Source organism: Diceros bicornis, chromosome 26 (assembly GCF_020826845.1).
Source record: "Diceros bicornis minor isolate mBicDic1 chromosome 26, mDicBic1.mat.cur, whole genome shotgun sequence".
Taxonomy (NCBI): Eukaryota; Metazoa; Chordata; class Mammalia; order Perissodactyla; family Rhinocerotidae; genus Diceros; species Diceros bicornis.
The window spans coordinates 29,909,883-29,925,433 of record NC_080765.1 but is presented as its reverse complement, the minus strand read 5'-3'; the positions used below and the strand labels follow the sequence as shown (position 1 = coordinate 29,925,433).

The window sequence follows — 15,551 nt, the reverse complement described above, 5'->3', positions numbered from 1 at the left end:
CTTATATGTGGAATCTAAAAAAACCAAACTCACAGAAACAGGAGTAGAATGGTGGTTGCCAGGGACTTGGGAGTGGGAGAAATAGGGAAATGTTGGTTAAAGAGTACAAATTTCCAGTTATAAGATGAATAGGTTCTGGAGATGTAATGTACAGTGTGGTGATACTAGTGAGCAACAACAACAAAAATGGTGATTATGTGAAGTGATAAAAGTGTTGACTAACCTTATTGTGGTAATCATTTTGCAATATATACATATGTCAAATAATCATGTTGTACACTTTAAAGTTGTATGTTATTTGTCAATTATATCGCTATAAAACTAGGGGGAAAAGACCTATTCCAAACGGTATATCTGTTTCCAGCACATATCACAGAAATAGTAATAACTAACATTTGCAGAGCAGTTGATGGGTTTCAAATTACATCATGAATATGATGTTTGATAAGATCCTATAATAAAGGCCAGAGCCCAAAGACTGCCAGGAACACGTCTGTAGTCAAGTGAAATTAGGTTTATTAATTTGCTGCAGCAAGGGTGTCTGCGCAGGGGAGAACTGTGGGAGTGCCTGGTGAAAGGGAGTGAAATGGGCTTCTGCTGCTGATTTCAGGGAACACTTAAGGAACTAGGGGCTCTGTTCTGGATTGGGTACTCTCAGGAAGTGGGGACAACTTAATGGGGGGGGTATCTTTTTTTCTAGGAGGCAGGAGGAATGAAGTGGGGCTAGAGCTGTCACTTGGTAAAGAAATAGTCATTCCTGTTAGATAGGAAGGAAGTCTGGTCATTTTCATGGTTGCAGAGCAATCTTGTTTCTGTCTTGTTACATCATAGTCAGGGAGTGAGCACATCTGATGTTGATTGTGTTCAGTGGAGGACCAACAGCCTAGCTGATAATTGCCAGACCAGTTACCAGCTATTAGGGCTGAGATGGGGAAACTGAGGCTCAAGACAATACAGTATGGTGGTTGAGAACATGGTTTGGCAGAAGACTGATCTGGGTTTAGGTAACACATAATAAGCATTAACAGACATTAAGCACTATTATTATCCTTATCATCAAAAGGGTAAGTGACTTCCTTAAGTTCACACAGCTATCAGTGGTTCCAGATCAATAATTTGTAAAATATGATTCGAGGTTTTTTTTAAAAAAAGTAAAACCTGGGCCATCCCCCGTGGCCTAGTGGTTAAGTTTGGCGCACTCTGCTTTGGCGGCCCAAATTCGGTTTCTGGGTGTGGACCTATACCAGTCATCAGTGGCCATGCTGTGATGGCAGCTCACATACAAAGAAGAGGAAGATTGGCAACAGATGTTAGGTCAGGTTGAATCTTTCTCAGCAAAAAGAGGAAGATTGGTGACAGATGTTAGCTCGGGGTGAATCTTCTTCAGAAAATAAAAAAAGTAAAACCTACATTTATGTGTAAGTATGTGTATAAGTATATATACTTAATATATATACATATTACTCTATATATAAGTATAGTGGAGATAGAGATATAAATATAGATATAAACTATGGAAAGAATTTTGGGAAAATGGCAACAGCAGTGGCAGAATAATTTTTGAGTCTTCCCAAATTCCCATAAACAGAGCAACTAGATAGCAAAACCAAAAACCTATAAACAACATTTACAGCAAAACTGGTTGGCAGGGTATCCCGTACATATTGCAAAGTACACTTGGTGGGAACAAACCACTGGCAGCTACAAGACTTTCATATTACCTGCATCTGTGAAGGAGAAAGAGAAGTATTGGGAGATCTAACAGACCTGAGAATGGTAGAACCCAAAAGTAGCTAATGGTTATTCACTGATAAGTGTGGCAGACAATTTGAGAACAGGAGCTGAGGTTGGCAGGACTTTTACCTACTCAAATAACAAGTAAGCATGATGAGCCTGCAGTGAACTCTAAGGGATAAGAGCAGTGTAGCCAACTGTGATTTCTCAAAACTAACCAGCCAGGTCTCCCATCCAAGGCAGGGCCCTACACTGAAGAGAAACTAGGTGAATCAGAATTGAGCAGGTTAATATTAATAGAAACAAAGGAAAGAGAAGGTCAAAATGGAAGTGGGAGAGGGGAACAGCGGCAGGAAATTTCAGAAAGCAAGTCACTTTGTGGAGTGAAAAGGGTACTTTGTGGAGTTAAAAAAGCCATCTGAATCAAGCCTCCTTCTAATCTCATACATAAAATGAGCAAAAAAAAGTGCTGAGGTCATATTTCATAAAAATTAGTATAAGAAGAAAGAGAATAAAGAGCAGAAAAACACCCTTAAAAAGCACAACAGAAAGACATACTCAAAAAATTGTAATCTATTACTTCAAAACAACCTAAAAGACATTGATGAGGTGATACAGTACATGAAAGAGTGACATAAATCAGAATTAGAAAAACTTAGAAATTAGATGATGGCAAGAATTAGGAAAAATAAAAGGGTTACTTTATAAATGAAAAATTAAAAGGAACACAAAATAGAATAAATACAACCAATAATGCCTTAAGAAATAAAAAATTAAAAGTTTTAAAAGTCAATAAAGAAATGAAGACACATGCTACAACATGGATGATCCTTAAAGACATTGTGTTAGTGTAACAAGCCAGACACAAAAGGACAAATATTGTATAATCTTATTTGAAGTACTATATGAGGTACTCAAAGTAGTCAAATTCATAGAGACAGAAAGTAGAATGGTCATTGCCAGGGGTCTAGGGGAAGAGGGGGATGGGAAGTTAGTGTTTAATGAGTTTCAATTGGGGAAGATGAAAAAGTTCTGGAGATGGATGGTGTTGATGGTTGCACAACAAGGTGAATGTGCTTGATACCACTAAACTGTACACTTAAAAATGCTTAAAATTGTAAATTTTATGTTATATATATTTTATCACAATAAAACAAATTTAAAAAAAGAAATGCAAGAGATGAATTAAAAAGATGTGAGAGAAAGTAACAAATATTGAAGTTAGGCAAAGAAAATCTAACATACAACTAACAGGAGTATCTGAAGAAGAAAACCAAAGTAAGGAAAGAGATCAAATAATAAAAGCTATAATCCAATAAAATGCTCCTGAATAGAAAAAAATCTTTTGGAAAATTACATATTGAAAGAGCACATTGTTCCTAAGAATACAAACTCAAAAATGATCACTACCAAGACATACAGTAGTGAAATTACTGGACTTTAAAGAAAAAAATCTTTTGAACATCTAGGCAAAAAGCACATAACATAAGAAAAACAAAATTGGATCATCTTAAGACTTGCCAACTGTAATACTTTATGCCAGAAGAAAATGGAATAATATATTTAAGAAACTCAAAGAAATATAATGAGAGTCAAGGATTTTATAGCCAGCAAAGCTCACCTTCAAGTATAGAAGGAAAACTTTTATCAACATGCAAGAACTGTTAAGCCCTTTCCTAGGAATCTACTAGCAAATGGATTTCAGATGATCAAAATGACTATAAAGAGATCAATATAACAAGTGGTAGTGAGCATTAAATATATGGTTATTTGTTGAACTAAGACTGAACGGGAGAGATTGTAATATGTAAAGGCTATATGATCCAGTGATGTAGACATAGAACAACTGAAAATGGAGGGGAATGAGGATGGCATGTACAAAAAGGTTTAAACTGTTTTCAGTTATCATAATTAGTGGTGGTAGTGTATTCTTATTCTTAGAGTGTTGCATGTATAAAGTAGGATTATACAAATGAGTCACTGAGATTTTCTATTTCTATTGTCCCTTGTGTCCTTGAGAACCAGGAGTTTCAGTGTGGAAGAAGGGAGATCAAGATGTAATATAAGTAAAAGCCCTACAGTCCTGAATTTGAAATATCAGTACTAACTCATGATGTCCACTGATGTACTAGGTTTAGAAAATCATAACCAACTCATTAATAATGAGCCTGCCTACCTACTAGAAGAAACCAGGGCTTCTTGGAGAAATGGCCGATTGCATGTCTGGGGCAGGAAATGTACAAGATAAGCCTGTTAACTTCTTGATATACCAAACAATGAGAAAGCTTTCAGAGACTAAAGAGTCATGTCAAAAGGACTCAGTTGACAACATAAGGAGGCTCTCACTGGCCAAAGATGGGAACATTTGAGCTTCAACAATGATAGTAATTTCAATGGATTGAAATTTATCAAAATATATTTAAATCTATGAATCTATAATAACAATAGTAGTTGGTCACCTTCAGAGGATGGTAAGGAACCAATTAATTATCTGAAAACAGATAAATGGAAAGAATCAAGCATTTATCCTGACTTTCTTATATGAAGTGTACCACTGTATAAGCAAATACTAGATGAGGGGAAGCGTCTCTTTATAGAATATTCCAATAATAAATGAAAAAGAAAGAATCAGAATATCACTGTTTTACAATCCTCAATGCATTAATAGATCTCGCCATTGAGCATCAGTAGCTACCAAGGTCACAAAAGGAGAAACATGATCATGTGCCTTCTAATGAAAGAATATCCCATCACCTATAGTCTGGCCAAAGAGATGGAACCTGAATCTGATCAAGTCTATGGATCCAGCTGCAAATTAGTAGGAAATACAGAGGACAGAAGAACAGAATAAACTGCACCATGAGTATGCAGTGACCAAAATTCTGACTGTGGAAACTCTACAGATCAAACAGACCAGATATTCAACAGACAAAAGATAAAAGAAAGGGATGAAGGGGGAACCTACAGATTAAGAGACTTAAAAGATAGAGGTTGTTTTTAATTGTCAGGATTAAACTCTGGTGTCTAGGAATGAACACTTGGGTGATAAAAACCATAAAGAAATGCAAGGCAGCGATTACTATAAAAGTCAGGATAGTGGTAACTTTTGGAGGGAGAGGGCTATGATTGGGGTGAGATATGTGGAGGGGCTTCTGTGGAGGGTTGGTAAAGTTCTGATTCTTCACCTGGATGGTAGATGTAAAGGTGTTAACCTTATAGTGATTCACTAAATTATACATTTGTTTTGTGTGGTTTTCTGTGTCTGTGTCTTACTTTATATAATAAAATTTTTTTAAAAAAAAAAAGATGTGCAGGCAAAACTATAGAGGTGGGAAATAGATTGTTAGGTGCTGAGGGCTGCAAGGAAATGGGGAGTGACTGCCAATGGATACAGATTTCTTTTGAGGGTGATTAAAATGTTCTAAAATTGATTATGGTAAAGGTTGCACAACTCAAATATGCTACAAAAAGATTGAATTGTGTACTTTAAATGGGTGAATTGTGTAGTATGTGAATTATAGCTCAATAAAACTGATATATAGATATCGATATCTAACAGGTAGGTAGATAGATCAGTTGATAGATAGATATAGATATGTAAGGACACCAAATTAACAGTGGTTAATTTGGGGGGAAGAATGGATTTGGTGTGTGGGAGGTAAGTGAAAGGCAATACTCACTTTCTGTAAAAGTATTTCTGAATCTTTTGACTATTTTACAATGGCCACATGTTGCATTTATCTTTTAAAAACAATCTTGAGCACTAGACTAACGCTGTTAATAGAACTTCTGCAATCACGGAGATGTTCTGTATCTGTACTGTGCAGTACAACAGCCACTAGCCACATGTTGCTCTTGAGGACTTGAAATGTGGCTAGTGAGACTGAGAAAATCAATTTTTAGTGTTATTTAATATTAATTTAAGTTTAAGTGGCTACAGGCTGCCATATTGGACAGCACAGCTCTAGAGCACAGGCAGAGGGAAAACTGACTCTCCTATATCCCAGGATCATTAGGCCCAGGAGGTAGATGTGAGTGTGTGTGCACACTCGTGTATGCATGTTTTCTAGGACGATTCACTCGCCATCTGAATATCATTTCCATCAACGCCTTTGAAGATGACATTTTAACCAAGATTTTCAGTTCAATCGCTGACTGGCACTTCGGGAAAGGGTTTGATGTGATATTCTTAAGGTGAGAAGTTCCTGTGTCTTCCCAGATATTGGCCTGGGGGTCCTCAGTTCTGGCCCCTCCTTGACTGGTCTGTCTTCCCCTTCCTCCCAAGGTATGGAAAGATGCTGGTACAAGCTACTATGACAATTTATAAAGCTGCAGTGGAGAATTTCTTGCCAACTCCCTCCAAGTCACATTATGTCTTTAACCTGCGGGACTTCTCACGGGTGGTCCAAGGGGTATTGCTCTGCCCTCACACCCACCTGCAGGTCAGCCACTATCGTTTCTGTTATCAAGTTCATTCAGCAATATCCTTGGCTACGTGGAATATACAATGATATTAGTACTAGCTAACTTTTATTAAGCTTTTAATCTATGCTAGGCGTTGTGCTAAGTATTTTATAAGCGTTATCTCATTTATGTTTACATCAACCCCAGGATTTAGAAACTATTTGAGAACTACCACTTCAGGCACTCCCTTCCATTCATTCAAATAATTATCTGGATTTTCAGGATGTAGAAAAATTTATCCGGCTTTGGATCCATGAAGTTTATCGAGTCTTCTATGACCGTCTGATTGATCATGAGGACAGACAGGTGTTTTTCAACATGGTGAAGGAAACCACCTCCAATTGCTTCAAGCAGACCGTAGAGAAGGTATGCCAGACCCTGTGATCATTTGGCCTCACAAATGGTCCCAACTACTTGACCATGTTAAGTCTCACACTTTAGGTTCCCTTCCTAGTGGAGATGCAGCCCTGCTCTCCGAATCTCAGGAAATGGTATTGAGTCAACTAGTCACTTAATGCGTTGATATTATACTTGGCCCAATTTTGCTTCACTTTCCTAGTAACGTATGTTTGGATCCATTCAAAGAAGTTTACGATATGATGTTATTGTTTATAATTAACTTAAAATGCGTTTTCAGTGTGAATTAATTTGTGAGTTGAGAAATGAACCATGAATTTTCATGGTTTGATTGAGGCTTTGGTAAAACCCAGTGAAAGATTGTCACGGTTTCCCACTCACAAATATTTTCTCTTTTCCATTTTGATATAAGAAAAGTTGTTTTAAGCCTATATATTTGCATCGTCTAGTTCTACCCCTCTTTTTAAGAAGCCGTAATTTCTCCATAGAAAAATTGCAAGTGTTTCATGTTGCATCCAGAGGCCAACTGCAGAAACTCTGCCAGATTCTAGTATCAGGAAGAGGAAGCGTCTAAAACATTCCTACTCTAGGGACAGAGTGGGGACCAGGAGTAGCGCCTGTACTTCTGTTTGGTGAAGGAGCAAGTACATAAAAAAATGATGCCATTTTTCGACCACCTCCTCTTGTAAATCTTATAGTCTGATCACCAGTGTTTTAACCGCTTAGCAAACAGATTGACCCTCGCTTTCACATTCTTTTCTCAGATGTCCTTTCGTAAGTCTTTACAACCATCAGATCCATATATTATGTTAAAAAAAACACAACTGTTGCTGAACCATGACTTGGAAGAATGTGCTCAGAGGAGACAAGCATATCTCTTGTTCCCTCCCTCCACACCTCCCACTGCAATCATGGTGGGGCGACTGGCTGAATGCCTGACTGAGTCTTATCTTTCCCACAGGTCCTCATCCACCTATCACCCACTGGAAAGATAGTCGATGATAATATCCGTAGCCTCTTCTTTGGAGATTTCTTCAAGCCAGAAAGTGACCAGAAAATCTACGATGAGATCACTGACCTGAAACAGCTCACAGTGGTCATGGAGTACTACCTGGAAGAGTTCAACAACATCAGCAAGGCCCCCATGTCCTTGGTCATGTTCAGGTTCGCCATTGAGCACATCTCCAGGATCTGCAGGGTCCTGAAGCAGGACAAAGGCCACTTGCTCCTGGTGGGCATTGGGGGCAGTGGGCGGCAGAGTGCCAGCAAACTGTCCACATTCATGAACTCATACGAGCTGTACCAGATCGAGATCACTAAGAACTATGCAAGCAATGACTGGCGGGAGGACCTGAAGAAGATCATGCTGCAGGTCGGTTTGGCCACCAAGAGTACTGTGTTCCTCTTCACTGATAACCAGATCAAGGATGAGTCATTTGTCGAAGACATCAACATGCTTCTGAACACGGGTGATGTGCCCAACATCTTTCCAGCTGATGAGAAAGCTGACCTTGTGGAGAAGATGCAAATGGCAGCCAGGACAGAAGGAGAGAAGATCGAAGTCACTCCTCTTTCTATGTACAACTTCTTTATTGAGAGAGTGAAGAAGAACCTTCACATTGTCCTTGGTAGGAAGAAGCAAACTTAATTTGCCCTTTTCCTCTGGGTGTTTCATGGTCTCCTGAGAGTCCTAAGCCTAATCCTCTTACAGTGGTCCCAGGATTGATCCAGCCAAGGCACTCGCGTAGGGGTCAGTGCCTGGAATTCCTTTGGAAGCTTCCACTCTCCTCAACAGCTATTTTAAATGTGTTCCACTCTCCTCAGTTCTCTGAATTTTCCTCTGAACCCTCTCCTTCCTTTTAGTACATTACCCTGGAACCTCAGTTTGGTGTTCTCTCTGTGAATGATATCCCCAGTCCATCTGGAAACCTAAGGGTTGTGTTTATTACTTGTCCCTCTGGTTACCATGTTCTCCCAATTTCTACCTACTACTTCTCTGTCATATCCACCTACTTATCTCCATCTCCACCACCTTCACATTAGCTAAGCCTCTGTCATCTCACCCAGACCTCACCTCTGCAACTTTCTAACTGTTCTATGTCCACTCTTGTTTGTTCCAGACCTTTCTGTTCCACTGAGCCAGGATTTGTTTTATGTATTACAAATATGATCATTGTGTGTATACACAGACACACAACAGACACAAACACACACACAAATAAATTAAAAACTTAAATTGCATTCTATTAGGATAAAGACCAAAATTCCTAACATATGGTTGTATAAGACCACCTACCAGGGCCTGCCCCATGGCTTAGCGGTTAATTGCGCGCGCTCCGCTACTGGCTGCCTGGGATCGGATCCCGGGCACGCACCGACGCACTGCTTCTCCGGCCATGCTGAGGCCGCGTCCCACATACAGCAACTAGAAGGACCTGCAACTATGACATACAACTATCTACTGGGGCTTTGGGGAAAAAAAGGAGGAGGATTGGCAATAGATGTTAGCTCAGAGCCGGTCTTCCTCAGCAAAAAGAGGAGGATTAGCATGGATGTTAGCTCAGGGCTGATCTTCCTCACATACACACACACACACAAAAAAAGACCACCTACCAGACTGTCCCCTGCATCCTCTCCACTCTCATCTCAAACCAAGCTTCCCCTTCTTTCTCTGTTCTTCAGCCACACTGACCTCCTCATACCTCCACCTCCATACATCATGCTTCCTCCTACCACATTGAGTCTAAATAAAAAATGAATGGAATTTGGGGTATAGAATCCAGAGTTTGTGGGTGGATGGAGATGGGGTCACAAACAAGCTGATGGCTCCCACAGCAACTTCCATAAGTAACTATGTGTGGGGCATCCGTGACTCCCTTATGTCTTAGCACAAATAGAGCAAGTGGATCAAATGGCTGAAACCACTCTGGCTAAGTGACCAGAAGGATCTGGAAGGGACAATAATGGGAATGGGAGACCAGTCGTGAGGCTACTGTAGTATACTGAATTTCCGTCACAAAATTGCATGAAATTATCCCGTGATTCTCCTGCGCTTTCCAGGCACTCGCCATAACTATTCCCAATTTCACCCCTGGAATTACACCCCATGTACTAACAGGAAACATGACCATCACCCTATCCCACCAGAGTACTTGGAAAGACATGCCTGCCCACTTGGGGCTCCTTGCTTTAAAGGAAGGGAACTAACAAAGTCTACTTTTCATTAGCCATGAGTCCAATTGGGGATGCCTTCCGGAACCGCCTGCGGATGTTCCCTTCACTGATCAATTGCTGTACGATTGACTGGTTCCAGTCCTGGCCCACCGATGCCCTGGAACTGGTGGCCAACAAATTTCTGGAAAATGTGGAGCTTGGTGACAATATTCGAATAGAGTAAGTGTTAGCTACATTTTAGTACCTCAACCAGATATTCCAAGTTGAAAATCCAGATATTGGTTCTGTTCTCGTTGTTGTTTTAAGATTTCTCAATTTATATATAGAAAAATGGCTTATACTTTTAAATCACATTTAGTTAGATGTTTAATGAAACACGTTTGCTGAAAAAGAGTAAAAGTGTTCAGAATTATCCTGGAGATGCACTGTTGTCATAGCTATGAGAACCTCGATATAATAATATAGCTATTTCAGTAGTCTTAGAGCATGCATTCTCAACAGGGGCAATATCGTTGCCAAGGGGATGAAAATTGATACTTGTGAGGGTGAAAGAAACTTACTCATTTTTGTATAAAGCACAGATATACAAAAAAAAAAAAAGCACTTAATTTTGGCTAGAGTCAGGAAAGAGATGGGTGCCCCATGAAGGCAGGGGTCATGTCATCTGCCTTGTCTGCCTCTATATCCTTAGTGCCTAGTGGGTGCCTGGTACATAGTAGGTTCAGTTACTGCTTACTAAATGAATGAATGGAAGATGGAGAAGTAGGCAGAGGACAGAATGTTTGATGGCTTTAAATTCCATTTTAAGAACTTGAACTTTATTCTCTAGGCTAGAAGACTCTTAACTTGGGTCCATAGGCTCATGGATTGAATTCAGAGGGTCAGTGAATGTGAATGGAGAAAAATTACATCTTCATTTTCACATTTCACTGACATCCAACTAGTATTTTGCATTTCCTTCAATGATGAATGTAGGCAATAAACCCCAGTAGGGTTAGCAGAATTTGTTACTAATAGGAATCACGGTTTTTTTAAATAACTTGTTTAGTCATTACAGATACCTTGGTATATCGTTTCCTTCAAAATTATGGTAGTTTTAGACTCGCTGCCCAATCTTTTCTGTGTGTGTGTGAGTAAGATCAGCCCTGAGCTAACATCCATGCCAGTCCTCCTCTTTTTGCTGAGGAAGACCGGCCCTGAGCTAACATCTATTGCCCATCCTCCTCCTCCTTTTTTTCCCCTTTTTCTCCCCAAAGGCCAAGTAGATAGTTGTATGTCGTAGTTGCGCATCCTGCTAGTTGCTGTATGTGGGACGCCGCCTCAGCATGGCTGGACAAGCGGTGCATGGGTACGCGCCCGGGATCCGAACCCTGGCCGCCAGTAGCGGAGCATGCGCACTTAACCGCTAAGCCGCAGGGCCGGCCCTGTGCTGCCCAATCTTATTGTTTAATGCAGAAGTCAGCCAACTGTGATCCTCTGGCCAAGTCCAGTTCATAGCCTGTTTTTGTCAATAAAGTTTTATTGGAACACAACCATGCCCTTTTTTAATACTACAATGGCAGAGGTGAGTAGTTGCCACAGAGACTGTGTGGCCCACAAAGTCTAAATATTTACTGTCTGGCCCTTTTCAGAAAAAGTTTGCCGACCTCTGATTTAATGCATTGATCAAAAGCACATATATTACTATATCACAAATTCAGTTTTTAAAATATTTTGAAAGCTGTTTCAACATAATTGGTTTCCTTTGTAATCATATGTAGTTTATTTTGTGCATTTTAAAACTTTATTCTGCAAAGTCCAGAGGCTTCACCAGACTGCCAAATGTTAAGAACTCCTGCGTAAGCCCTGGTGATTCACCAAAGTGATCAGAGATAGAAACTGCTTGCTCAAAGATCATTCTAGTAAGAATATACACTTCCCAGTCCTTCTCGTGGCTCTGTTGACCTGTCTTCTGAGAATTTAGGGTTCTAGCGGGCCATAGTCAGTATGTGCCTTCTCACATCTGTAACCAAAGCTGTACTAGATCTCTCTGGAGGAAGTTGGGGCTGCCTAACCACCCTTGTGTCCTTGGCAGGGTCATCTCCATGTGCAAATATTTCCAGGAGAGTGTAAAGAAGCTGTCACTTGATTATTACGACACACTTCGCAGACACAACTATGTTACCCCCACCTCCTACCTCGAATTGATCCTAACCTTCAAGACGCTTCTGAATAGCAAGAGGCAAGAGGTTGATATGATGAGGAACCGCTATCTGACAGGCCTGCAGAAACTCGAATTTGCAGCTTCACAGGTGACCGATGCCAAAACAGAACAGGGACAAAGAGGTCCAGGATTAGGTAGATGCAGTGAGGCAGTTGTTCAGGTGCATAATTTAAGAGGGCACCAAATAAAGACAGCATTTGACCTGCATTTGCTGAACTCACCTCACTTGTCTCAGCCTAATCCCAGACCTATGAGATTCTGTCTTTAAGATTTTGATATTTTGTTCATCATAGATTTTTTTGCATTAATTTTGACTTCTTAAAATATTGAATAAAATACTATTTATCTTGAGTACTGAGTTTTTTGGTGCCCCTTAAATTTCTTGCCCAAGGCAAGTGCCTCACTTGCCTCTCACCCTTGCCCTGGGCCTGGATGCTGTCAGTGGGGAACTGGGCAGGATACAGCAGTGATTAAGAGCAGGCCTTTGTGGAGTCAGGCAGCCCTGGGCTCAAATTCCAGCTCTACAACTTACCAGGTATAGAACCTTGAACCTCTGGGGGCCTCAGTTTCCTCTTCTATTAAAAAGGCGATAACAGTTTTTACTTCACAGGGCTACATGAAGATGAAATGAACTAACATAAGCACAACCCTTAGCAAAATGCCTGGCATGTGAATTAGTAATTGCTTTGTGCCTGGAACCACTTGACAAACCATCTAAAATGAGAGCCATATGAAGAGATGAATTTTCAGCGCCAGTAAGGAACTGAGGCAACTGAATGGTTTACACTAGGATAGCCTGTTGCTGAGTACAGCAGGTGCACCAATGCTGTAGCACAGGGATGGGAGAGAACACCAAGAGGTGGCCACTGTTTCTCTACTCCTGGGGGTGCTAGGTCCAACTCAGTGTCCTTGGCTTTTAGAGAGATGTTGAAAATTGGAGTCTGTCCAGACCATGTTGTTTGAGGAGCAGAAAAGACAATCGTGGTGCCACTTAACATTCCTTGAGCCCTACCACGTGCCCAGTGCCGTGAATGAGGAAAGTACTGTTACCATCTCCATGTTAGGCACAAAGAAACCAAGATGCAGATGGCCCAGGCAACTTGCCCATGATCATATAGTCTCTTAATTAACCGTCACAAGTGGTTGGGCCAAAGCTGAAACTCAGATCTGCATGACTCCAGAGCCTGTGTTCCTAACCAGGCCAGGATGATGTGCTTCTCTCACATGGGCTTCCTGGGGGCAGTGGGTGCAAGGTCATCTTCAAATATGCATCTGAGCTGCCTTAGAAGGCAGAATCAGGACCAATGGGTGAAAACTTCATGGGGGTAAATTCTAGCTCTTCGTCTTGATAATCTAATGCATTTAGTTGTCTGAAAGATGGCACAACTCTCCTGAGAGATGGTGAGCTCCCCATCATTAGAGGTGTTCAAACAGAGGCCAGAAAACTACTTGGCAGGAATGTTTTAAAGGGCCTCAAACTGTTGGAAAAAATGGCCTTGAAAGTTCCTTCTATCCCAAGTATCTCAGCCGTGTATGTTTCCTTCATAGCCTTAAAAAAACATAGTTCTTTTTTTCCCCTAATTTGCCTTTGTTCTCTCTCCCTGCCCCCAACATTAGAACGTCGGCCCAATGCAGAAAGAAACTGTACCTTTTTAAAAAATTTTAAGTTTACCATTTTATCTCTAGTGCCTAGCACAGTGCTTGATAAGACATAGTATGAACTCAATAACTGAGTATTGAAAGATCAAAGAGATAAACTCCAACCAACAGATATATACCCAGTACCATGTTAAAATCATTAGTATTTTTATAGGTTGAAGAATCATTTCAACTTTTGCCAACTGTACCATTTTTGGCACTGACATAGCTGACCCTGCACGCCTCCCACTCCTCTCTTCCTGCTAGGTGGCAGTCATGCAAGTAGAACTGACCGCCCTCCAACCCCAGCTCATCCAGACCTCCAAGGAGACTGCTAAAATGATGGTGAAAATTGAAGAGGAGACGAGAGCAGCAGATGCCAAGAAACTTCTGGTGCAAGCAGATGAAAAAGAAGCCAATGCTGCTGCCGCCATTGCTCAAGGAATCAAGGTATAAAGAACAGAGAGGAAAAGGAGGGAACCAGAATTTTCTGGGTTCATCTGTTATCCTACTAGAGCCTGACACAGTCCTGCAGAATGGTCATGCCCATCTTGCAGGTGAGAAAAGTGAGGATTGAAAGGGTAGGTGATTTTCCCAGTATCAAACAGCTGGTAAGTGATGAAGCAGGTCATTCTAATACCTGGCTCTGTCCAGGAAGCGTTATTGTTTTCCAAATATTCTCCATCTCCCTCAGAGTCAAGGCCTACGAGCCCCAGCATGATCTAACCTCATCTCTTATTACTTTCCCTCATTCATTCTGCTCTGGCACACTGGCCTTCTAGCTATTCCTCAGATAAACACAAGGCACATTCCTACCCCAAGGCTCTTGCACAGGCTGTTCCCTCTGCTTAGAAGGCTCTTCCTTCAGATATCCACATGGCTATCTCCTTTACCTCCTTCACATTTTTGCTCAAATGTGTCTGGCATGTCTAGGTGTAGAGTAAATATTTGTTGAATGACAGAATGTTGAATCTAGAGGACCCCATTTGAATGTGATTCTTGTACTAAAGAAAAATAGTCCTGGGAAGGGCTTCACCTGCTATTAGAATAAAATTGGATTAACATTCACGTGATGTTATATATTTCTCAAAGCACTTTCAAGTACACAGTTCCATTTGAGTATCACAGCTACCGTGGACTTAGGAATGACAGGTGTCAAGATCAGAAAGTCAACGACATTGAGGTTCAGTGGTGAAATGACTTTCCAGAGCTGTACATCAAGTTAGTGGGTTGAGAATCCAAGGTTCATGGCAGTTAGCTTAAGATACTTGTCCCTATGCTCCCACTTCGCAGTTAGAAAATTCTTTTGACCATTCTTCAAACAAGAGCTTGAACAATGAGTAGCTTGTGTCTGGCTTCTAGGTCATGGGGCACTTTCTCCAAAAGGGCAAACCTTCCAGACTGGCTTTTCTTCAATGAGTCCTGAGACCTGGCCTCTCGTAGATTCCCTTGGGTCCAATCCCTGGTCTCAGAGTCAGTGAATGCCCTGGATAAGAGAGGCTTGCTCACTCATAGTCCTCATGGCGTGGTCAGAAGACCAGTGGAACCGTAAAAGACAGTGACCACCAGGCACCCAGTCTAGTAGGTGATTTGCCATTCTATGATAAGATGATAATAGCTACTCCTTATCAGCACCATGGAGGTTTCTTTGGTATTCCTTTGTTTAACAAATATTTATTGAACACTTACTATGTGCTGGCACTTTTCTAGGCAGTGGGGAAATTGGAGTGAACAAGATGGACAAAATTCCTTCCCTGGTGGAGGTTGCCTTCCCCTCTACTTGATTTACCTTACCTTTTATCATCCTAACAGCCCTGCAAGGCAGATGGTATCATTCCCGGTTTACAGATAAGGAAATCATGGTACAGGAACTTAAATGACTTGTCCAAGGTCACACAGCTACCAAGTGACAGAATCACGATTTGAACCCACAGTTCTCTGATTCCAAAGCTGCATTTGATCATTATTCCAGAAGTTGCAA

General features: G+C 40.9%; 1 protein-coding gene across 1 annotated transcript in view; it reads left to right on the top strand.

Annotated features, from left to right (window-relative positions):
* DNAH3 (dynein axonemal heavy chain 3) overlaps positions 1-15,551 on the top strand; it is a 167,446-nt gene that overhangs the window by 117,896 nt on the left and 33,999 nt on the right. Inside the window, 7 exon segments of the mRNA XM_058569907.1 lie at positions 5,805-5,928; positions 6,020-6,176; positions 6,421-6,564; positions 7,517-8,183; positions 9,783-9,948; positions 11,804-12,020; positions 13,838-14,020. Coding sequence (XP_058425890.1) covers positions 5,805-5,928; positions 6,020-6,176; positions 6,421-6,564; positions 7,517-8,183; positions 9,783-9,948; positions 11,804-12,020; positions 13,838-14,020 — 1,658 coding nt within the window.